Source organism: Opisthocomus hoazin, chromosome 2, assembly GCF_030867145.1.
Source record: "Opisthocomus hoazin isolate bOpiHoa1 chromosome 2, bOpiHoa1.hap1, whole genome shotgun sequence".
Lineage (NCBI taxonomy): Eukaryota > Metazoa > Chordata > Aves > Opisthocomiformes > Opisthocomidae > Opisthocomus > Opisthocomus hoazin.
The window spans coordinates 29,453,619-29,477,773 of NC_134415.1; the positions used below are offsets into that span (position 1 = coordinate 29,453,619).

Genomic DNA, 24,155 nt, shown 5'->3' on the forward strand with positions numbered 1-24,155 from the left:
GCTTCAGGATTTATTATGAAATAAAGAAAAAATGAATGATGGTATGTCAGTTGGCTTGGACATCAGCTATTGAACCTGCATTATGGAAGGAAGGAAATCTCAGAAGACTTTTAATCATCACAGACATTAAAATGTTTGTAAAACAACTATTATCATACAGCTGAGGCATGTATAAAATGTAACACTTGCAAAAACCATACAAAAGAATATACAAGCTAGAGTAATATTCTCCCATTGCACTTAATACTCTTAAAATTAAAAGAACACCTGACTCTACATATCTATAATGCATCACTTCACAATTTCGAATCTTTTAAAGCTGGGATTAAGCTTTGTAAGAACCTACCCTGAATGCAAAATAAGACAGCTTTACAGAAGCTGCTGTTAAGCAGCTTGCATCTAGACACTATAAAATTCTAACCTCTAATAAAATCACCTTCATTTCAAAATAATGACACCTGATGGAATTTTTTTTCTTGCAACTAAGTATCTTAAAACACAAGCACAAAACAAATTTACAAAATGCAATTATATTGAGTTGGTAAATTAATATTCAATAAACTCAATTGTCTTCTGCTGAAGAAGCGCTACACCTCTGGGGGGGAAATCAATCTGGGATTCACTGATTAACATGTTATGTTGATTAATCCTATGATCTCATTGAAAAGTCTAAAGATCAAACGAATATTAGATAAGCTGCCATGTTAAACTAAGCGGTATTCAGTTTTCACATTTTTATTTCTGGTGTACAACATTTTTTGGAATAATCCTTCACGCTTGTCTGATAAATACTTTTGAAAGCTACACATGTGATGTAAACCCAGCAGAGCTATACTTAGCAGAGAAAAGTATCAAGTTAAGATGCATTAAGACAATTAGGATTTATAGTAATTACAAGAAACTTGCCAGGGGCTATGCAACCCTGCTACTTCCGTAGCAGCATTTATGATGTTGTTGCATTTTTGCCAATTTCTGTGTTCTATTTTGTTAGCATCTTGATATTTCTACTTTCAGGTAGTCTAAAGCATGCTGCTGGGAAACCACACACAAAAAACTCTATTGTGCATATATTTTCAATTTTTTTCGCATTACCGCCTTAAAGTTTTCAGTAACTTGGCACTGACTGGTCTAACTTGACTTCCTGACTCCAAGAAACAAAAAGCTCTGTCAATGTAAAGATCACTTCTTAGGATCACCTTTGGCTAAGGTAAAACAGAAGCTTGAAATAAATGAAAAATTTAGTTATTTTAATTGCCATTGCTGTACCAAACAGCACAAAGCCATATTGTCCCACAGCATGAAGTGATCAGATATCTGCCCAAAATGATGGACAGCTCTGGCCCAGTGAACAGGCAAAAAAATCCCATTTACTCTCTGCCAGATGGGACCTACTGGACGCTTCAGCGCAAACAACTCATCCTTCTTCAGACCTTCTTGTCCAACTCTTGAGCTAGCTCCAGCTGATAATGATGGATATCAAGGCTAGAGTAAAGTGGGTGACAACAGCAGCCTTGTTATAACTGCCAGTCTTTCAGTCTTGTCATTATTACACATTGAAGATTTATTCGAGTTTATTGTTGTGCACCCTGTCTAGCCATTCTCAATTCATCACCTACTACAGAAGGTTCAAGATAGTGGCCACAGCTATAATTGCCACCTCCCCCTGCTTCTTGAAATTATGAGGTCATCAGCTAGGGCAGCTCAACATCCACAGAGCTCCTCAAGTCCCCCACGAGCACCTGAAGTGAATACCACCGATGTTACTTCTGGTATGTTTGGAACCATTACTTTGAACATTTTGGAATGCCGGGTTTTGTTTGTAGTTACATTATACACACACTTCAGAGCATCCCTGTAGTTTTAATTCTTTAACATCTTTAACGACGTAATAAAACTTTACACCTGTTTCAGAACCCAGTGAATTGGTGTCATAACTCTTCTGCATTTGTAAACTAATATTTATTTTATGTATCTTTAATGTTATCTGAACTACAATGGGAGTGTATTTTTCAGACAGGCTTTCTTAAGGCTACAAAGCAACATCAGGCACAAAGTGCTAATGTTATAGAAATAAAAAACAAGTAGTAGGAAAATAATTCCAAGCAAAGAAACACATACTTTTACCACGGTTTTCTTGCTGCATAAGTATTTTAAAAGTGGAAATTCGTTACTCACTGCTGAAGTTTTCCTCAGTATTGGTAAATAATTGAGTAGATAAATGACATCTTGAAAGAACACCACTGGTTCCTCATCAGCTCCTCCATTCCCACTACTTACTGAATATTTTCTGGTTTTATTACAATACTCTCAAGACTCACTTTTTTCATTATTAGAACAATTGCCATTATCTAAAGTGAAAATCTTGTGAAGCATGGATTTATCTTCTACTAGCGACTGAGGATATATTATTAAGAAAACCTGCTAATTTCTCTAATGTCTACAGTATTCTAAGCCCCAGAAAACTCAATATATGGAAACCAAGAGTAATGCTTCTGCTGTTCATTACAGGCAGTCATTTAAGGCAAGAGGGAACAAGTCAAGGTTTTAGTCAAGTGACTTGATGAAGGAAAAAATTACAATTCTGTTCAGGCTTAAGCTGGGCTGAAGGTCATCAGCAAAGAGGGTTAACTAGGACCTCACAGTAAGTACTACCTAAACACAGCATTAATGCTTCTAGGTAGAAGTCATTCAAAAGGTGCAGCTTTCGAAAAATAAAAATAAAATATAAGTCTGATCTGGTTAATGATTACATATGCTGCTTAAGCCCAAGAAAAAAAAGTTAAGTTTTCTGGTATTGTTAGATCAGCAGTATGCTTTCAGTTCCTAGGTTAGCTATACTGCATGAGGGAGAATTGCGTTATATTTATGAAGAATTTAATAAGTATAAACTTACTATACACTCTCAGATTTACAGAACCATCACACGAACATCAAGGTTATTAAAAAAATAGTTCAGGATTCAAGTTCGTCATTAAAAAGGTATTTTCCAACAAAGTCTCATACAGAAGTGCAAACATACACCAAATGATTAAATTATTCAGGACTCAACATGACCCAGCATTATTAAAATATCACTGACGGATTTGCACATTTCACTTTCAAGTAACTCCTTTCATCCAGGAGAAGCTTTCTGATTTCCCCCCCGTCTTTTCCCGATGTCAGACAAGCAAGAGACAGAGAATTGTCCTGGAGTAATTTCTTTTCGTAAGCAGCATCATGTAATTTCCAAATGTAGAACTATCTAATATATTAACATGATTTAAGGCCTCAGTCATGAGGTTTCCAATAAAAAGGAATATCTTTCCCACAGATACAAATAGTCTGGAAAGGTGTGTCAGTATAAGAAAATACTGAAGCACCTTTCAGGTTTTTCATATCAAAGCAAAGCTTTCTTCTGTTAGTGCCTAATATAAAGTAAAATAGGAGACTGTTTACTTTGACAGTCTTACATCACTATTTCACTCAAAAGTTCAAGTCATGGCTGAACTCTACCATGTCTAATCAAAAAGTAAGTCTACTTCAAAATACAAAAATACATATTAAAGTTTAATAAAAGATCTGAGAATGAAAGCATGTATTAGCTTTGAATCCTGAATAAGTATAGAGATTTAGCAAACAAGAGGGTCTTATGATACTAAACTTCAATCAGCTACAAGTTATGTTTTCTTTTTGAAAGGTATTTAATGCAACACATACTTCTTCATTTTACAATGAAAAAAAAATTTTCCTATTTTAAATTTGTGATAAAATACCATTTAGATTACAATCAACCACCTGCTATGAGTCCAAATGCTCTGAAACACATGACAGTCATTACATGGGTATCAAACTTTCCAAGTTCCATTTAAATACAAGTTGTATCTGCAAGGGGAAAGTACAGTCAATATGCTAAGATCATTTCAGAATAGACTGTGTCAAACACATCGCATACACTTTATGAATAGTATTCCCCAATAACATAAGAAATTTATGAAGAGTTGCCAAAATTGTTTTTATTCAGGGTTAGTGCCAAATTTTGAAAGTTTTTTCCAAGCATGTTCTTACGGCTTGTCTCACACTTTGCTTCTGTAGGTCAGCACTTTTGGGCACAAACATGGAAATCCAGCTTCCTCCTTTTCATTAGTGGAATGCAGAATGAACTGGTTTCGTTTCAATTTTTCTGAATGTAGCTAGACTCAAAATCTTTAGAGATCTTGGAAAGGGACTACACACTGCATCGATGGGCAAAGCACAGATCAAGCAGAACAACAAAAAGTGTCAGGCCAAACGGCATTAGCTTTTAGCTCTGTATTGACAAAGTGGCGCCTTGGGATTCATGAAGCCAGCAGGTAGAGAGGGGATGCTTTTATTTGACACAGCATCCTTGGATTTCTTTGGGTATAAGGAAAAGCTTTAAAACTAGGTATTTATTAAATAAAATACTTATTAACAAAAATAATTCAGTGGCATTTCCAATAAACAAGAAACTCAATAGAAAAATTAAAGAAAGCTTAATATATTTAGGATTATAAAGTGATTCATAACGATCAAGAGGCATGAAGCAAACTGACTAGTAAATGTGTCTGTACTTTAAATAAAGGGGTGGTAAGTAAAGGGATGTCAAGAATCTTACACAAAGAATTAATTAATGCTGAAAAATATAAATAAAATGATGACAAATGCAGTGCTACAAATTATTAAAATAGCTTTAAAAAGTTTTTTTAATGCCTTAATTTGACATGTGATAAAAATCATCACTTAAAAAAGATAACATTATTTGCAAATTGAGCAAGAGGACCTGATGATAGCCATATATAATCAGTTGTCACCTTGCAGCTCAATTAGCCCTCATGTAAAAATGAGGCATGTAAGGAGAAATGAGGTTTTGACATTATCTCTGCCAGCAAGATAATTACACAGCCTTCATTTAACAGTAGGGCAACACTACTGTAGCAACAAATTAACTCAGCTCCATTTGCAATTCATGGTGTGTTTTCTCATTTAATACCATTTGTCTTACCCCAAGTGAATGTTTCCATTAGTTTTCTCCAGCACAGCAAAATACTCTTTGACTTCATACATTACATCACCAACTACTTTAGTTCCAGTAACTTTCAGGAAGCTGTATAAATTTGATTAAATGCTTTCCCCCCCTCCCTCTAGTTTTAACTAAACCATTCTTTTTTTGGTTTACAGCCAAATAATAATACAGCAGGTGCTTTTGGACTTAATGAGTAAGGAAGTGATTCCATTCCGCATTCATTTCATTCCTGTAGTTGACATCAAAAGCCCAAATTTCCTTTGTTTTATGAAACACACATGAATACACATCTGCTTGTTTTAAGTCCAAATGAAACTTCACCAGCATCGGTAACTGAAGTGATACACACTGCTTAATGGAAGCATTATTAAATAGAACAAGTTTGTGCATAAAACTAAGACCCAAAGACTTAAACCCAGATTGTCATGCCTGCCTTTTGTTAATGTTCAGAAAATGTGCACACACAGCATTTTTTTAAATGCCTGCAACTTCTTAAACAATACTAAGAAAGAGACTGTGGGCCAGAACTAACTTCTCATAAATTTTAATGTATGTTAACTTAAAACTGCTAATATTACCTTAATGCTTGCCAGATCATAGGAATAGTCTAAGTTCGAATAGAGCTCTGAAGAGCTCCTTAGGACACGTTGTAGACATACATGCACAAAACCTAAGAATTCCCTCCCTGGTAGCAATCAGTTAGCTCTACATGCAGTTTTTGTAAGTTTGAAGAATAACCAACCGTCACCCACTAGTGGCTTCACTGCCAATCAAGCAGAAGGTAGCATATATGTCTGAAAATTACCATACTTTGTGGCCTAGAAAAGTGTTTACACACTATTAGATACTGTTTTGTAAATATTTTAAATGCTAGTCATCTCTATAATGTACACATTTGCTAAATCCTTTTCTGAAAGCAACATCAATAGTTTAAGGTCTTTTCTAAATCTTAAAAAATCCCCATCTTCTCAAGGAAGGTGCAATCTGCACTCGAATTTCAGTTACCCAGCAGGAAATGAAGAAATTAATTACTGATCTCCAAAGCAGTTTTCTCAGCATCTTCATTTTCTTCCTCTTAATCACTCCTTCACTGTAATAAAAGAAGCTTTTTCATTAGTTATGCAAAACTAAAAGATGATTTAAAACTTCTTGATCTTCCCAAGAATTCTTACTATAAAAGTCTAAAACCCATTACACCTCCTATAGTACTGATAAACACATAGAGGAGGTAGTAAGGGATTGTCCATCACAATGATGATCCGTCACAAAAACAACTCACCCAGAACACGTAGGCCTAAAAACTTGAAGTGGTCACTGAAGCCAGTACAAATTGTGGCAGCTTAGAACAGCCTGGTTTCTCAAAAGTAAATTCCGTCTTTGTCTGCTTAGGAAATACAGGGCTATTCCCCTCTGCATCAACAACCACTTTTTTTCCCCCCCACATACTGTTTTAATCACATACTGTAACAGATTAGCTGGTTTTTGCACCAGTCATAGGTCTGTTATCATTCCCATCATATTGAAAGCTTATCCAACAGATGCCCTCCTCTTACCCTCCAGTGGTTCTTTGTGCACTCAAGATTAACACGCTAACACAATGTTTTTCTGTACTAACCAGCACAAGATATTTGGAGGAGTCTTTGTTGACATAAAATAAGGAAAGTTGCATTAAAGGCCTTCAAATTGTGTTCACTTGCAAGGAACAAGAGCAAAATACGATGCCAGCACTTTGTGTAAGGTATGCCATGCAAAAACTAATTAAAGGGTTTGAAAAACTGCATTATAGATACTCTTTTGAAACTTTACTTCATTTAAAATTGCCTACCAATGATGTGCTGAATGTCACCTTTTTCTGGTAAGAATGAACAACCTCTCTGATAATAATCTAAAACACTTCAAAAGGCATAACCAGTTTTTTTTTTTTTTTAAATATTTAACAAACATGAACTCTGCGCTTATCAAAGGAAAGCAACAACTATTTTCCAAATTAATTAAACAGAATAACAGATAGAACTGACATACAGATGATTTATTTAACTAAAGTTCAGATGATATATTTAGCCCATAGTAAAAGAAAGGGTGTCATTTTTTGTTACATGATTCCAAGGTGACTGCTTATGTTTTGAACTGCTAGGCTAATTCTAGCCTGAGCACAAATCTGTCTTTTATTTCATAATTAATTCTCAGTGTCAAAACCAGTAGATGTCTTTTTTTGTATCAACGTACTCTGTCTGTTAATTATACCACCATAAAAATCAAGCTTGAAAACAGAACAATGTTGTGACACTATGAGAGCATCGAAAGAAATTTCTGAAGGAAATACAGAATTCAGGCTCCAGCAAGCAAATAAGTGAGGTCCTAAACTCACTTGATGAAAGACTCAACTTCACAGAAATTTACGTTTCTTTTAACACAGTAACTCAAAAAGTACATGGGAAAGGAAACTGGTTTAGTCATGCTAGTATCTTAATATGTAAAGCAAAAGGTACTGTTTTACATACGCAAGGGTTATATTTTATATCATTACTCAAGATACTTGTACACAGAATGTGGAACCTCTACCATCTGAGCTAAGTCTGTTCGGGGTAGAGCGGTGACAGGAAGAGTCAAAGCAAATTGCTGAAATATACAGCTAACATTAGTGCTCTGGATCACTCTTTAGAAGTCCCACTGTCTACACAAGTGCTTAAGTTAAGAGTTGAGGCTCTAAAATTACATTCTTAAGAGTTAGACCATATGAAACCACCTCCCCAGAACCAGCTCCTTCACTGCTGATAGTCACCATCTCTAATGCAAATAATAAAGCATGGCTGTGCATATCATACAAGAACCTGGACTTCATTATGACAAAGAGCTCTAAACACCCATTCTCCTTGAAATTTCTCCTACGTAGAAATGCTTGAAGAAACTCTAAGTCTTCCTGTGTGTTCAGCAGATCGATCCTGGGCTCTGCCTGATTGAAATGGGAAGTAATTTCAACAATACACTCAGAATTCTCTCTGATCAGTGTTTCAGCTAATTTCTGTTGCAGCAGAATCAAATGGAGGGGGTCCTCCTTCAGTAACTGCTCAAAGGATCTGTTGGGTTTACACCAAGCTAGGTCCATACTCCAGAGTATGTTTAGCTTCGCAGACTGAAAAAGTGAGAGGTAGTTGAGGTTCTGCAGTGCAGAACAACCATGCTGACGGTTCTCAAATGTGCATATCTTCCATTTGTTAGCTGTCATCTAACCCAGACCCTGACTCCTTTCCTGAAACCTCACCCAGACATCTCAGCGTCAGCTTAATACTTATACAGTTCTAAAAGAACAAAACAAAACATGAACCAATTGTTCCTTCTTCCTATTTCCAAAATCTTTTAATAAGCCTCCAGAACTGTGACGACCAGCAGTGCTACTGATGCCAAAGTCTTCCTCCTTGCCTGCTATTGTCATCTTAGGCAAAAGTTCAGGTTTCAGACTTACAGGATTACATGAATTCCACCACCACTACCACAACAATCTCATTCAAGCTTTCCATCATTTTTCATGCCCCACATACATTTTCCCCTGTCTCCCATGCCATTTCTTTCTCTTTTGTCATGGAGATCAGATTCTGCATTTTTTTTTTTAATGCTCCTAGCATTAGCAGTTTTTGGACTTCTTCCTGTCTCTTGTGCACAGAACATTTTTCATGAACTCATCTGTACAGCTTTCACTTTTCCTCCAGTTAATTCCTTTTGGAAGACCCTCATCTGCCATGCTGCCCATGGGAAATCCAGCTGATTTATACTGACAAGTTAATGAAAAAAAATCAGCTTATTCCTATTTACCAGCCAACAGTCAAATACCCTTCTATACTATTTTGCTCAATCTCCTTTTCATGTATGCTTTTATCTCCTTGTGGCAGGGACAGTGTTTTTCACATTTGGAACGTACCTATTACTTTGTGAGAACAACAAAAAATAAGTACAAGTATGTGACCCTCTAGTCCACAAGGAACAAAAACCCCAAGCTGCAAACATGTTAGAAATGACTGATGAACTCCTCCAATTAAAATAGTAAAAGTTAAATCTGCCAATGTTTTTGCTTTCTTTCTTTCAGTATTTGTCTTTTCTACACTAGGCTAGGTCTAGACTTGCTCTGGAATTTTAAATCTTTTTAGCAGAACTGCTTAAATTAACAGCATACTGCAACTGGACAGGAGAAATAGTGTTATTAATTTATCCTTTCCTGTGTTCCTCTCATATTGCTTGGCACCTTCCACCAGCTATGGCATTTATTGGATTTAGTGAGCTGATTCAACCTACTGAAGTGCTGAGCAGTGGGAGGGTGCAAGCAAATGGACAAATTCAAGCTAAGTAATTTCAGTGAAACACTGAACTATTCCACTAGGTGGAAAAGAACAGGATCAACAGAGAATGTGCATCCTCCTACCCTCTCCTCCTTTAGGGACTGGCAAGCTGTTAAGCCAGCTCAGCTGTTCCATTTAACTTCCTCCTTAAGATACTGAAAAAACTGTTAACCTTCAGGGTGTTCGAAAGGGAAGGTTACAAAAGAAGATTGTTTCAAGTTCTTTACTGTAACAAAGGCCATCCTGCTGACTTAACTTATTCTACCTTGAATAAGATGGAAACAGAATCCAAAAGCCAACAATCTCAGCCACAAGCTAATATATATTAGGAAAAATCCCAATAAAACATTTTCCTAAAGAATGACATTAGTAAATAAGTTCAGATGAATCACCACAGTGAAAGTTTTCAATTTTTTTACACTACTGACATTATTAAGTTTAAAAAGTTATTATGAAATACTGTTTCAAATTATACAATCAGTTAAAAGGCTTTTTAAGGACTTCATGCCTATTAAAAATACTACATACAGCATACCGACAGAAATATGTTCCACTTATAATAAACCAAAGGCTAACCTTTAAAAGTATTTATTCATTTCTTGCCTTGCTTCTAATGAGGAAATATACATATATGTATTAAAAAAAGTTTTGGTCCCTTTCTTAGACCCCCAGTTACACACTCTTGGTCCATATGACAACTGGCTGGATAAAACTGATTTAACAAGGGAGTTGAAAGTATATTAAAAAGAACACATTTAGAGGGCTATGATTTGGTAATTCCCAATATAATAGGATGACAAGATGGGATCATTGGCTGAAATCAATTAGTAATTCAGGTGGGAAGAGACATCAGGAGATCTCTAATCCAACACCCTGCTCCTCAGATCCAAGGTTAAACCAGGTTACTCAAGGCTTTATTCAGCTGGGTTCTGAAAACTGGCAAAGGTGCAGACTGCACACCCTTCCGGGCAACCTCTTCCATTGCTCAGCTGTCCTCGTGGTAAAGTGAAATAAGACTTTACCTCAAATCTGAATTCTCAGCTAGTTAGATAACCACAATGTATTTACATCTTCCAGACTTCACGTTTAATGCGAGGAAAAATATGAGACTGAAATGAGACTAGTATGCTGATGGCGAAAGTAGCTAGTAAAATATTTTTTAATTAAAATTGTACCACAGTCACAGATTTTTATTCTTTGGAAAAGATTACTTTGAGTTTCACATTAATAACAAAAGTAATTTCAAGGTACTTTTGTGTACCGTTAGTTGCCATATTCATATCCTAGACTGATTAATAGCTAGATTGTCATATAACATTAATGCAGAAAACAGTAACATTGAAGGACACATGCAAGTTTAAGAAAAATTAAATATTTCAACTAAAATATTTAAAATTCTTCCTTAAACAAGGGAACAGAGCTCAGCCACTCCCTCCAGACCAGTAGATAATATACTCACTGTACACATAAAATGATGCATGTAATAACACTCTATTATGATACAGTGTTTGTACATGTCTACACTAAACAGGCAGCATGTTTCCTTAAGGCAGCAATGGTCTATTAAAGCTAAACTTACATTGATTACAAGAATTCCCTTGCTGGGCCAACGAATATGATTATATCTTTTATTGTGTAGACAAAACATTTTGAGGTTCCACTTGTTCATACGTTAAGTATTAATTGTTATTACACATACAACATTATAAAACAAAAATATTTCAATATAAGAATTTAACATAATATGATATTACCTTTTTTGGAGGTTTAGATATTTAGGCAGCCCATGTTTCCAAAACTACAGATTATCAACCTAAACTACTGCTTCTTGCTTCAGTTACAGAACAGGGGAAAACTTAAACCATGTGTAGATAAGTGTAGATTGCTATTTTTATGCTTTCTGGGCTTCTTTTTCCAGAAGCAGCAAATCCATATAATCAAGACTTCAATAAACAGTATGCATTTTTACTTACAGTAAAGCAGTTTTTGTTGGTTTTTAGACTAAAAGAATGGTTCCGTGAGCACATTTCAGATACTGGACTAGATTCTCAGAAAGCATAATAATTTTGGGACCTACTGGTACTTTAAAGTGGAAGTCGAAAGACCTGCATGGTTTGGCACCAAGATACCTAATATTGAAGATAACTTCCCTGCTAAACAGCAGATGCTCTATTTGGAGGGTTTTCTTCTCATCCCTGCCCTTTTCTGCTTTCTACATATCATTCGCGCAGAAACATTAAGAGGACAAGCTAATACATTAGCTAGAGAGGTGTTAATGGCCGACTTCACTATAATTGGTCAATAACTTCATGAAGTGAAGGTTTGGGACAGAGGATAAAAAGAAGGGGCTTTGATAAGGCAGTCAGCCAGGCTGTAGACTCTGGCTGGTTAATGTTCCTTGCTGATTTAACTGTGGTAATTCCCAAGATAGGCATTTCTTCTGATGTAGGACTACCAAAGCACTTGAATTTAAATGTTTCCCTGTAAAATTTAAGCACTTGGTCAAGTGCATAAATCTCTATCAAGAGACTGCATGTACCCTTTCAATATTGAGTATTATTCAGTTAGCCAAAAGACTAAGTGAGATTAAGTCTCTGCCAAAACTGGTTCTTAACCACTCAATTAAATCTGACATGCTTTAAGACACAAAAGGTATTTAATCAGTTGTTACAGTTTTTTTTGACAGCTTGAGCATACGCAGTCTACCCTGCTCTTACTCAAGTCAATACCAAAAATTTCTGTAATGTTACTTCAAGTCCACAAAAGGCAACAAGGCGTACTTTCCATTTCTAGACTGGATACACACTAGTACCAAAAATAAACATGAAGGTTTAGGTAACAGAAAATACAAAGTTGTATGGGGATGAGAAAGACTATCATTCGCCCATCAAACCTAGACAGGCTCCCAAACAACTTTCTAGAGCCTTACTTCTCAATTTTATAATCCAAACCTAAAAGTAAAACCCCACCAGGAACCAAACTGTCCGAAATGACTCACTACTGCTAAAAGAGGCTGTCCCATATCCACCTTTCCATCCCACCGTCAGCTTCACCTTCCTGCCAGAGCTGATGTTTCTGACCTTCTCCAGATCAATTCCACTTCACTAAAAAGATCAGAAAGCTAACCGCGAAAGAAAAATCTGGGTTTTTCTCTCCTGTGCTGGTGAATTGAAGCAGCTCAGAAATGGGTCTTAATTCAGAGCTGTGGCAAGATGTAGGGGAGGAATCACATGGCCTGGTGCTGGTGGGAGATGGAGTTAAGAGCTAGGACAGAGTTAAAGAAAACAAGCAACAAGGAGGCCGGCCTTTTCCTTCCAGTGGCAGTAAACCACTGGATCAACTCAGCCACCCTAGAGACCTTGCATCTCAAATTTTCAGAGATGTTTTCCTTAAATATGAGGAACACTATCCATTTCAATTATCATTAACTGGAAGACTGAAATCACTTTGAAAATCTCAGCAAACAAGCAATATTTTGTTTCCTTCAAGCTCCCAACACAATTCAGATAATGTATCACACCTGGAAAGAGGCTTACTGAATTTGTGTGTGACTACAATTCAGTAAACAATTCACATGCAGAACTGCCTCCCTTTGCATCAAATGAATTGCGTTATAATGGAATGAGCGTGATACTTCAAAGAATTGCTTGCAATTGCACATACAAGAGAAAAAGATAGCTAAGTCTAAATTAAGATGTTGGCTATGAAGTTTCCAATAGGACCTTGACATGACTGTTGACCTACTCATGACATGATCACACCAGTAAGGATTTGGAATTCTATTAGTATTACCAGAAGAAAAAAGTCAAGGAGTCATCAGGAAAACAAATCTATATCTGCTACTCCATCAGCCAATTACTGTTGTTAAAGTGGAATTAGATGAGTATTGACAATGCGAAGGGGATAAGGATTAAGCAGATGACAGAGTATACAGCTAGTATTGCTGTTCTGGTTGGTTTTTTTTTTTCCCCCTACAGAAAACCTGAAAAACCTCACATGGGAAAGGAATATACTATACAGAATACAGTATTACAACTCTGTGTCCTGAAGTAGCAGTTATATACATTAGCCTCCCAGCCAATCACAAAACCAGGCCAAAACCTAAATACAGTACTGGAGTCCACTAAGGTAAGAGCATGATGTGACATTAACTTGACAACTCATTTCAACCTCAATTATCCGAATGCCATGAAGTAATGCAATTAAATTCTTAAAGGTATTTTTCTTGGTTCTTGAGAATGGTTTTAACGTAACAAATGAAACCACTAAAATTTCTCAGTTAAATGTAGCAGTCTTCACGAAGTCAGTGGACTTACGACATTTGAGAATTTAACTTCACAGCCTATTTGTGAATCTTTTTAAATACTCCAGGTAATGTGAAAAAGGGCAGACCTGGAATTCTTTGTGATTATTTATTTTGACTGATATAACTATCAGGCCGCAACCTGGCTTTATCATCGACTACAATCATCATTAATTTCTTTTTAAACAGACTCACCATGTACAGAATGTATTTCCACATGGAACAACATACAAAAACCTATGAAGCAATCTCCTCCTGTGGTCTAGATTCATAGGCATACAACTTCCCTAATATAAAGGACGTAAGTCAATCAGTGTAAATGAAGCTAATAATGAAGTTGTGCTGAAGTAATATAAATTTTAATTGTATTTTGTTATCAAGGATGCTAAGACAGCTGACAAATACAGGAAATCCCCTGGACAGACTGTGTCAAACTCTTTTGAATCAAACACTTATCTCCTGAATGCCATTACCTTTAAATAATGAAAAGCATTTGTTTCCAGCAAAAGTATTAAATTCCTGCAGAATTATGCAGCTATAACATGGGTTTTCCCTCCAAGTTCAGCGGTACTGAACCATGAACTCTGTCTCTATGTAAATCAAAGGAGGAAACTTATCATATTAAAGCAACTTAGTAGCATTGTACTATTCAGTTTGCTTATTTGGTCCAAATAAACATTAAGGATGGCAGGTGACATAACACAATGTAAGAAGAAATTAGAAGGAATGAAATCACTGAATTACTAGAAATTAAAATTCAAAGTGAAAGACAAAGATAGTATGAAAATGCATGTGCAATAATTATTTCCTTTTATTCAATAACTTATTAGTGCTGATAGATATAAATGTGCTTCACATACAGTCCTAGATCCAAGAATTCATATACTATCTTTTCTGTTCTGTGCTTCACTTGACTAAACCTAGCAGAGACACAATTCTTCTCCTGGGCTACCAGAATGCATATCTGCTTCCTCCTGGACCCATCCGTCTTGCAACTCAAGGGACCTACTCTTCTTGAAAATTTGCCAAGAATTTTCTTGACATTGTCTTTTATCAGCACCTTAGGGAAATTTAACCTTAGATACCCTTAAAGCAGGAAAACACAACATTTTTAGAATATTCAGACAAAAGTTAAATTATGGCTTAGAGGTCACTACAGCCACAGATCTAGTCACACCAGAAAACAAACCAGTATGGCTTCTATTGGTAAAAAGCTTCAAGTCTAATGAACTGAAATATAAATAACGTTGTCTAAAATAATGAAGGATAACAGAGGATAGCAACTACTAAACATAACTGAACTGGCCAGCAAATCAATAAAATCAGTGCTCCTGAAGTTTCTATCCTAACTATCTCTACCTGCTCATCATGCTGTCTGGATAAAGGAAACTGAAAACAAAACAAGCAACTCCATGTGGCTTCTTGTGGCTTTATACCTGACATTTAACCAACTTTGAGGTCTAATGAAAGCACAAACACTGATCAAACACTGAAGCATTTATAAGGTTACTCCCACATGGGTTTCCCTCATGCTAACAACAGAGTTTATGCCGTAAGCCGCTCCTGAAGGGAGTTAATAAATTCAGGTTTGTCACCTCAGCCTGGCTACTTCTTTTCAAGAAGCTTAAGGTATTTAATAATCACTTACATCTGAATGACTGTCAAATTTAAATGGATTGTCAAATTAACTAGGCATTTTTGAAGATATTGGAAAGAGGCAGGAAGAAAGAAAACTGATGATAGCTTACCCCACTTCCACAGAAAACCCAATTAAAAAAGGCAAGAAAACATCTGGCTTTCTACTAGAGAATGACAATGAATAACATCTCCCTCTCCCCAACAAATACCAGAAGAAATAGAGGTACTAACACCATTGAATATATCTTCACAAAAGAGGCTAGACAATTCTAGTTATGCATTTCAATTCATTATCATTAAAAAGTCTAAGATAAGATACATAGAAGTTCAAATGAATGTGATTTGGAGAGACAAAGAAAGCCGTTACATTTTTTTTTATAAGTTATCCTGGCTCTACAGCTATGAAGCAGCTCTGGTATAAATAATTTTTCTTGCCTGTGTACAGAGCAAATACCACCGACTTCACAGCATGCTTAGATGTTCCACTACTACAAGGCTCTGGCAACCACTATCAACATCCCTGAAAACAGACACTACATACCAGAAATTTCTCTACAACTTTGCCGACAATCGTCACTCAAGATGAAGATTTTTCAACGGCCCATGTAAATGTTTCTACAATTTTCCTTTTCTTCCTTCTTTAATAGACTATTTCCATTAAAACAAACTAGCTACTATCATAATATGTTCTTTTAACTTGCTGCAAGTATTCAGATTAAAAATTAATACAGTATTAAAACATATATTTGCTTTTCAAACTTAAGTAACATGTATGTTTAATACCAGCAGATACACACTAGCTAGACTACATTAAGAGAGAATTTTGACCTTTTAAAAGTGAAAAGAAAATGACTGCCAGTTTCTTTTTCAGCAGGAAACTCTCCCCACCTGTATTCATCACTACCAAAGAGAATCTCTTCGTGACTTTCTAGAGTTTATTTCTAGAGTTTAAGCAACTGGAATGACAGTATTTAAAAACAAAAAACACCACCAACTGGTCAGTCCCCACGTGTATCTAGCTGGCATTTGGAAAGATTTATATGAAGTTACGAAGCATGATCTAAGTCTACATTTACAGACAACCAAGGATCAAATCCACAATACTTTCTTTATGTGTACCAGACTGATGGTCCACGAGCAAATGTTATGTCCAGCTTTACATCTCAGCTGCTCTTCAGATCAGCAATCAGCAGAATAGGCTGAGCAGATATAAATACAGATATGCACAAAGAAGTCTTAACAGACTAAGTTAGAGGATGCTCCTGTAGTCCATCAACTGCTACACACTTCTTCATTTGCTTACTTGGGACAAATCAAGTAGTTTAACATTCAGGTACAAAAGAACAGAAGAGAGAGAAGCAGTAAGATTATCCGCACTGGTAACTCTTCTCCATACATTCTAAAAAAATGACTGTTGCACAAGCAGCTGGCTGATGACAAGGAGTGGAAAAGAGATAATTCTATTGCTATCTCAAAAAAAAAAGGGATAGAACTGTAACATTGTACTCGAGCACTTACAGTAAAAGCAGTCATTTTGAGAATTCGTTACTATTACACTACCACTAAACTTAAGAGCTCTGAAGCCCATTTTAAGACTTTTTTTTTTATGTAGTAAAAAACCCCTAACCTTAGGCAGAATTTTCACATTTAAGCACTTCTTAGGAGTTCAAAACTCAGAAAGAAAACTTAAGATTAGTCACATTCGATTGACTGCAACTTTGTATGAATTCACAGTGCAACTGGCTGCATTGTTTCTCAGTTAGGGGACATTAAAAACACCTGTAACAGCGGTTGAGAATTAAGGGCAGAAGAGCAAGAACACACAAACAGGTAACATGCAGAAATATAAACTTAAACCAATCCAATGATGTAACCTGCCTTGCCAGATCTTTTTTAACTTATTGGAAAAGTTGCTCTACTTAATATTGACAGAAAGATGTATAAATCAATACATTTGGAACAAGCGATATATTTTAATTTAAAAATGTTCAAACTGCAACAGTAAATCTATGCGCTTAGCACATACAAATCAGAGCAGTTTGCTTGTTGGGTACTTTTGACAAGATGGTATGCAAAGCTCAGATGCAAGTAATGCGAAACAAAAAATAAAACTTTTTGAAAAATACACTAGCTAAAAATAGGAACATGTTGAAATGAACTCTTGAATTTACCTAATGAAGTCAAGAAAAGGATAGTATGGAAAAACTATTAAAACTCTCAGAGTCTGTCTGTTTTGCAACCCAGTCCACCTGCTTGCTACTGTCATAAAGTTCAGACCACGGCAGTTTTCAGTAAAATGAATGTCAGAAGGACAAAAGGAAAAAGAGGAAAAAAGCAGCTCAAAGTCTCAAGTGTAAATAGAGATTCCTCATTTCTTTCCTATGGTATAATACTGCCCCCACACATTCTCCCCATGCTACTTCAAAATTACCTTGCTACCTTCTCTAATTTCATAGTCTTGGATGTACTAAGTTTAATAAACTTTCAGTAAAAACATCCTAATTTAAAATCCATTATCTCAGTTTCACATTTTAACATGGACTAAAGTATGCCATACGGAGGAAAAAAAAGCACAGCTTTTTTTCTTAATTAAAAAACATACTATGGTAAAATCAGAGTCTCTTTTCAAGTCAGCAAAACACTCTCAGCAAATTTGAAAATACAAGCTTGGTAGGAAATCATTACTTAAAGGGGATGAGAGAGGAATCTATTAACTAAGTATCGAAAGAGTAATTATTTGAGGAGAAAGAGCAGGTAAGCCGGGAGTTTTAAAAGTATCTCAAGTTATAAAGAAATGTTACTTAATATATTCCATAATAGTCATTTGTGATTCTCATTTTGTGTTATCAGAATTACTCTTCAGTGATAGAAGGAGATAAACCATTATTAAAAAAGAAAAATTCTGTAGAGATTATTTCAGCAATGAAATTACTCTGAAATTTATAAACTTGTAATTGCTTATTTTAGAAACAATGATGTCACCTTCATTACATACCACTTCTACAGACTAAATTTTTTCTTGGCAGCACTACTGTTCTTTGTGTTTGCCCTTTTTGCTATAGCCTAGCATATAATCAAAGTTTCTGCTGTTTCTGCAAACGAATTCATCAAGTTCGTAGTAATTTGAAATTGGACTATAACTTTGATCATAACAAATCAGTGCTAATAAGGCCAACTGTTCATTCATCATAATGCTATGTTAAATTTGTGATGAATGGTAAAAGCCTGATTATTATTTTACTTGTAAGTACAGTAAGAGAACATTAGAATCAAGAGCCAATACTAAATCATTCAAACTAGATTTCAGCAATTGGGATCTTATAAAGAGTGAGAAAACACTCCTCATTTCTTTTCCTCTCCATATCCTGTAAACACTGACCAGTAATATGTTCATTTCTAATAGCTAATCCCTTTCTGAAGCCAAGCTCTAAATACATAAACTCACAAAACAGCTCCTGAGAAATGGTTGTGGATAATAAAAACAAAAAGGTGTTTTAAAAATCGCTTCTAAACTCCACTGGAATGTGTAACCTCCAAATATACTATTCTAGTGATCAAGTCATACTATTTCAGATTGCTTTAACTACCCAGCAAGCTGGCCTGATATCCTTTAATATGACAATGAGAAGTGCATTTAATATACCACAGTAGTTCTTCAAAAAGGTGTTTTGTGATATTTTAGGTTGAATAGAGGATTAAATAATTACCAAAGTGTATTTATCATATTCTTGCCACTAAAAGTGAAGAATGCAAAATATCAAATGTACATTGAAAGCAACTGCGCTGTCTTCCTGATTATTCAGGTTCTATTTTCAAAGCCAGCTTTCTCTATCAGTCTACACATCCATCTTGTAATAAAGTTTTTGCTGTACTTTGTGCAGTGGATAAAAACCTGACCTTTCCTGGTAAGCTGCCAAGGATTTTTATCAAAGTCTTAAGAATTTTCCACTTTGAATGGAAAAGGGTTGCTGGTTACAATACTCCATCACTTGCAATCCATATAAATTCCTTCTGCTGGGATGACTGTCTTGAGTCAGTCTCTGGAAGCCCAGAGCTCGTGATGCTCCTAAGCAGCTACAGCGTTCAGACAGAATGCCAGGGATGGGAAGAAAGCACAGCACCTTGCTAGAAACACAAGCAATACTGACACCACAGCACAAAGAATCAGACTTCTAGAAACAAAAGCCTCAAGCACTACAATTTGACAAGGCTGTTCTTCATAGTTTTACGAGATAAGTATGTTACAATTTTAGTTGGTTTTTGTAAATCTAAGTAATACTTAATAAAATAGTTAAGCACGGCGAAACACTTTGCGATTATTTTTGGCAACAGACTGCATAACACATCACCAAGAACAACCTTTTCTTTTACTATATCCCCATTTAAAAATTCCTTTATTTAATAAATATGCATCTTCCTGCTACATGCTCTACATAAAAGATCCTTCCTCGCTGCTCTTAAGCCCATGCACTATAAACTCTATTCTGTGTCACCGATTTTAAATTTCATCTATAAAAGTCATTTTACATACACCACAAATAACAATACATGCCTCAGTTTGAATATTAAAGCTGTAATTCAATTTCAAGGTTCTTGTGACAGTATTCCAATATCACTGTTTTTTGCAAGATGCTACTCGAATTATTTTCAGTAAATTCACAAACTACCACACACCAATAGCTTAAAAGCAGATATATTGCATCAAGAACTTCACTAGCACTTACTGCTATCCAAACAGTACTGAGAAGTTGGTCCTATAGTATAATAACAGAAATTGACAAAAATAGCTAAAAAGTTACATGATCCCATGTTCATAACCCACATCCTATACACATTCTTTACAACTTGCTATGTATTTTCTTCTTGCATTCCTACAAATGGAAGGGAGGTTATTATTAGCTATTAGACAGAGATATGAAAACCCACAGACATGTAAATCCCAATTCACAGAGTGTAAACCCCACCCAAGACTCTGTTCCTTAGATTTTATTAGCTTTAATTTCTTAGAGATACCTAACTAATAGATAATATTTGGCTCGGACTGGATGAAATGGATTCATAGCCTCTATGAATCTGGACTGCAGTCTCAAAAGAGACTTTCCTCTGTAAAGCATAAGATTGTATCGATGTGGTCACTGCCAGAAGATTATAAAACATACAATCACATGAGTTATAGTGAACATATTTACTAAAACTATAGAGTTTTCTACACTGAAAAGAAATCACAGCTTCTTGAAAAGCTAACCACTGTGCTTGGAAATTTATTTACTTTCTCCTGCTTAGAAAGCAAACTGGTACCATAGAAGTAATCTGCATTGCTTTCCTAAAGTATGATTAGTATTAGTGAGCTATGTACATTACATATAGGTGTTATCCAGGAACACAAGAGGTTTTGTATCAGTTATGTACTCAGTTTTCAGTTCTAATTTTACCTTCGAGGCATTTTACTGAAGAAAATAGTTTGTGTAAGTAACCTTAGCAACAGACAAATGAAAGAAACTACAAAACACTCTTGAACATAACCCTTTTCTCCCTCTCCGTTTTCTCGAGTTTATCTTTGTAGTGCTGTAAGCATCTACATATACAAAGCCAAACCAAGGCTATCTACCCTGTATTGGGCACAGCTGGCAGGGCTTTAGCTACTGGAGGCGGAGGGAGCTGCAGCCATGACCTGTGTAGGAGGTGGTAAGGGAATGCTCTGTGCCAGTACATTTGGTACCAGCTGGATCTGTGATGGGCAGAACGGACATACCGTGCACCAAAATGGAACCAGAGGAGTCCCTAGTGCCTCTGCAAAAGAGTATTTCGGAATGGTAAATACCAGAATCTGACACACAGGAGGATACAGAAGGGAAATGCCAGAGAAGGATGAATGCTAAACAGAGGAGACGCAAGAGCTGATACTGGGACATGAGAGATGCACAAACAGGCACAAGTGAGAAACAAGACAGACTGGCAGGGCAGACAGTAAAGCAGGAGAACTTCTGAAAGAAAGAAGCCACCTGAGCAAGGGCTGGAGACAAGACTGAGGAGGAGGTACAACCCCAAAGGGACTGCAGCTGGTGGGGTAACCTGTGCCAGAGCAATCTGGCAAGAAACAAGCAGCAGCAAAAGGAACTGCAATGCACCCATTCCCATTTACTGCACCTTCCCCCATCCCCCCCCCAAAGGGACGGAACATAATGTGCAGCAATGGGATGGGAGACCAAAAAGTGGGGAGGAGGGGTGTCTGGAGGGAAGGTGAGGTAGGCTTGTCTAAGTGTTTGATTGCTTTTATTTTTCAACACCAGGATCAGTAATTGAAAGGTTGTTAAATGGCAATAAATTAAAATGACTGACATTCCCTGACTTAAAGATGCATTTTGGCCCATTACACACCCCTAAGCAGGAAAGCTGCCAGCCTTAAAAACAGACAGGTAAGTTTATCCTGGGACCGTAGTACTTAGTAAATACACACATATACTTCATACTATATCCTGTATGCTAACCCAGAGCTTCATTCCTGTAAAGACAGTTTACTATTATATTGTTTGTTCCATAAAAGTCATTGTTCTACTTGTGCTTTCACAATATAACTTTTTAGCTTGGTTTTCTGAGAAAAAGGAGACCTGCATAATTACCTGCAACTTTTGACCTCCTACCACTCCCTCCTTAGCTTTTAAGCCTATTAGCAAATGTCAGCTGGGTAAAAAGGAGACATGTCTTAAAAAAAAGTTTGCATTTGTGACACTGAATGGACAGAGACACTCAAAGAAGTGCCCTCACTCCAGGGAGAAATCAGCACGAACTCAGCCAGCTCATGTGTGGAGCCTGGAACAATTCACATCCTCCACTGCCCATTTTCAAATTGGCAGTTAGGAGTTACGAGGATTGTATGCACATACACAGGTGTAAAGAGATATGAAAAGGGAACTGTGTGTATCACTAGGAACACAGAGAAGACTGAAGTCAGGAAAAAAAGGGAAGGGGAAGCTAAGGTTACTGCAGATAAGGGATTTTTGTAAAGTGGGAGTAGAAAGTCCTTAAACTAGAGTTCTTTGTGATGGTCAAGAAGAATTTTATTTTTTAACTGCACCTTATATATCATCAACATGCAAACAGGCATTCTGTTAAACCTTCAACCAGTTGAAAATGGATGTTCAGTCTGCTGTGTGGAATCCAGCACAGTAAACATATGCACTTCAGTTTCTGAAAGTCCTAGAAACTGCACCATTTTTCCAGCCCACAAAACCAAGTAAGTGCTTCCCAAAGTAAACAAAAATACATATGGAATTCAGAACCATCCATAATCAGGAGAGCACACCAATTGATTAACACCTGGCCAGAACATCACTTGGCAAGAGAAAGACACACAAAGATCGCAAGCAAAGGACAGGTACAATTCACAGTTCTTAGGTCAATTCTTCACTTAGAAGAGGTGAAACAACTTAAAACAAAGCACACGGCAAAACACTGGGAAAACCTCAACAGTGTTCTCCACAACCTACCATACTGCTGCATATGACAAAAAATCATGGTAACGCCTGCCAAAAGAATGCTGCCTATCTAACCTCCTTTGTTTGACAACTTTCAAATCAGCCATGGCTGCACAGTATGCGAGACCCTGCCAAACTCTCAGGAGATCCTTGACCAGGTGTAACTGGCACTGAGAGAATTAACAAGTATTCTAGTTCTGGATTATTACTTTTGCAAGAGAAAGATTAAAGTGCCTGGGATTCGCCAGCCTTCGTCAAATTGTTCTTCAGAGACAAGTTCTTAAGTGTCTAGGTGCTGCAGCTCAAACAACAATAAGCAATACTTTTTTGTCACGGCACACACCATCTAGATGACACTAAACAACATGGGACATGCAGATCAAAAAGATTGATCTATACAAAGCACACAGCCTCATAAACTTCAAGAGTGACATACAATCTCAGACAAGAACCACCAGCTTCCTCAGAACACTCTGAGTCAGTTGATGTGCACTAAGTAAAGCACACAAAGCTTTAAAAAGTCTGCTGTGAGAGAATTTGTGCCAGGAAGTTTGCCAAAGGACAGATCATTAATGGCTTCAACGATTTCCTCTTGAAGAGGGGGGCTGCCAAGACAAATCCTCTTAGTTATACTAGAAAGGTTAAGTGAGGTCAAAAGGTCCCACCTCTCCTCAGCTGTGGGCACTTCATCAGTTTGATAATTTTGATAAATAAATAAATGAATGCTTTTGGTGTTGATGTTTAATTAGTCTGATGCCAGCAGAGTTTCTAAGAACCAGTATTGTACTTGGGTTTGTGTCTGCTTTGATTAGCTCTCTTAACAGCCAACCAGCTCTGCCACCCTACTGGAATAATCTATTTTGCGCAAGTCAAGGCCATTTGAGACCTCTGGGCTATGTGTACGCTGACAGCACGGCTGGCCACTTTCAGCTCCTCCAGCAAGACAGCAAAATAAAGGGGACACCAGATGTAACTGAATCCCCAGGCAGTTTTCTGTCTCCCTTTAGGTTAAGGTAGACAAGCGAACCTGTTTATTTTCTTCTGAAGGCGTAAGAAATAGTTGCGCTTGGTAACACACTTTGAAAGCCACATACAGTACAGTGGACAATACCTCAAGGATATTATTTACCTTCCAAAGGAAAGTGTCTAAACATTCACCTGTTCCCTAAATATTTCTATGCGCAGGAGGCAAGAATTAATCTCCTTTCAAGAATAATTATTCTACAGTTGATCTTCATGGCAACAAAGGCATAACTGAAAATTGAATGGTATCATTACAACATTTTGTATCCTATCAAAATAGTTAGCCACAACGAGCACTGAGAGCTATTGATTCAAACACATTCTTCACAGTGCAATGTTCCCATTTCAATTATTTTCAGATTAAG

At 36.6% G+C, this 24,155-nt stretch overlaps 1 protein-coding gene across 2 annotated transcripts in view; it reads right to left on the reverse strand.

The window, feature by feature from the left end:
• GPATCH2 (G-patch domain containing 2) overlaps nt 1-24,155 on the reverse strand; it is a 130,554-nt gene that overhangs the window by 68,441 nt on the left and 37,958 nt on the right. Inside the window, exon 6 of one of the 2 annotated variants that reach the window (XM_075413015.1) lies at nt 5,708-6,110. The exons of the other annotated variant lie outside the window; for it this stretch is intronic. Coding sequence (XP_075269130.1) covers nt 6,108-6,110 — 3 coding nt within the window. The 3' untranslated portion in view covers nt 5,708-6,107. Of the gene's footprint in view, nt 1-5,707; nt 6,111-24,155 lie in introns of those variants that run through there. 2 annotated transcript variants of the gene reach the window in all.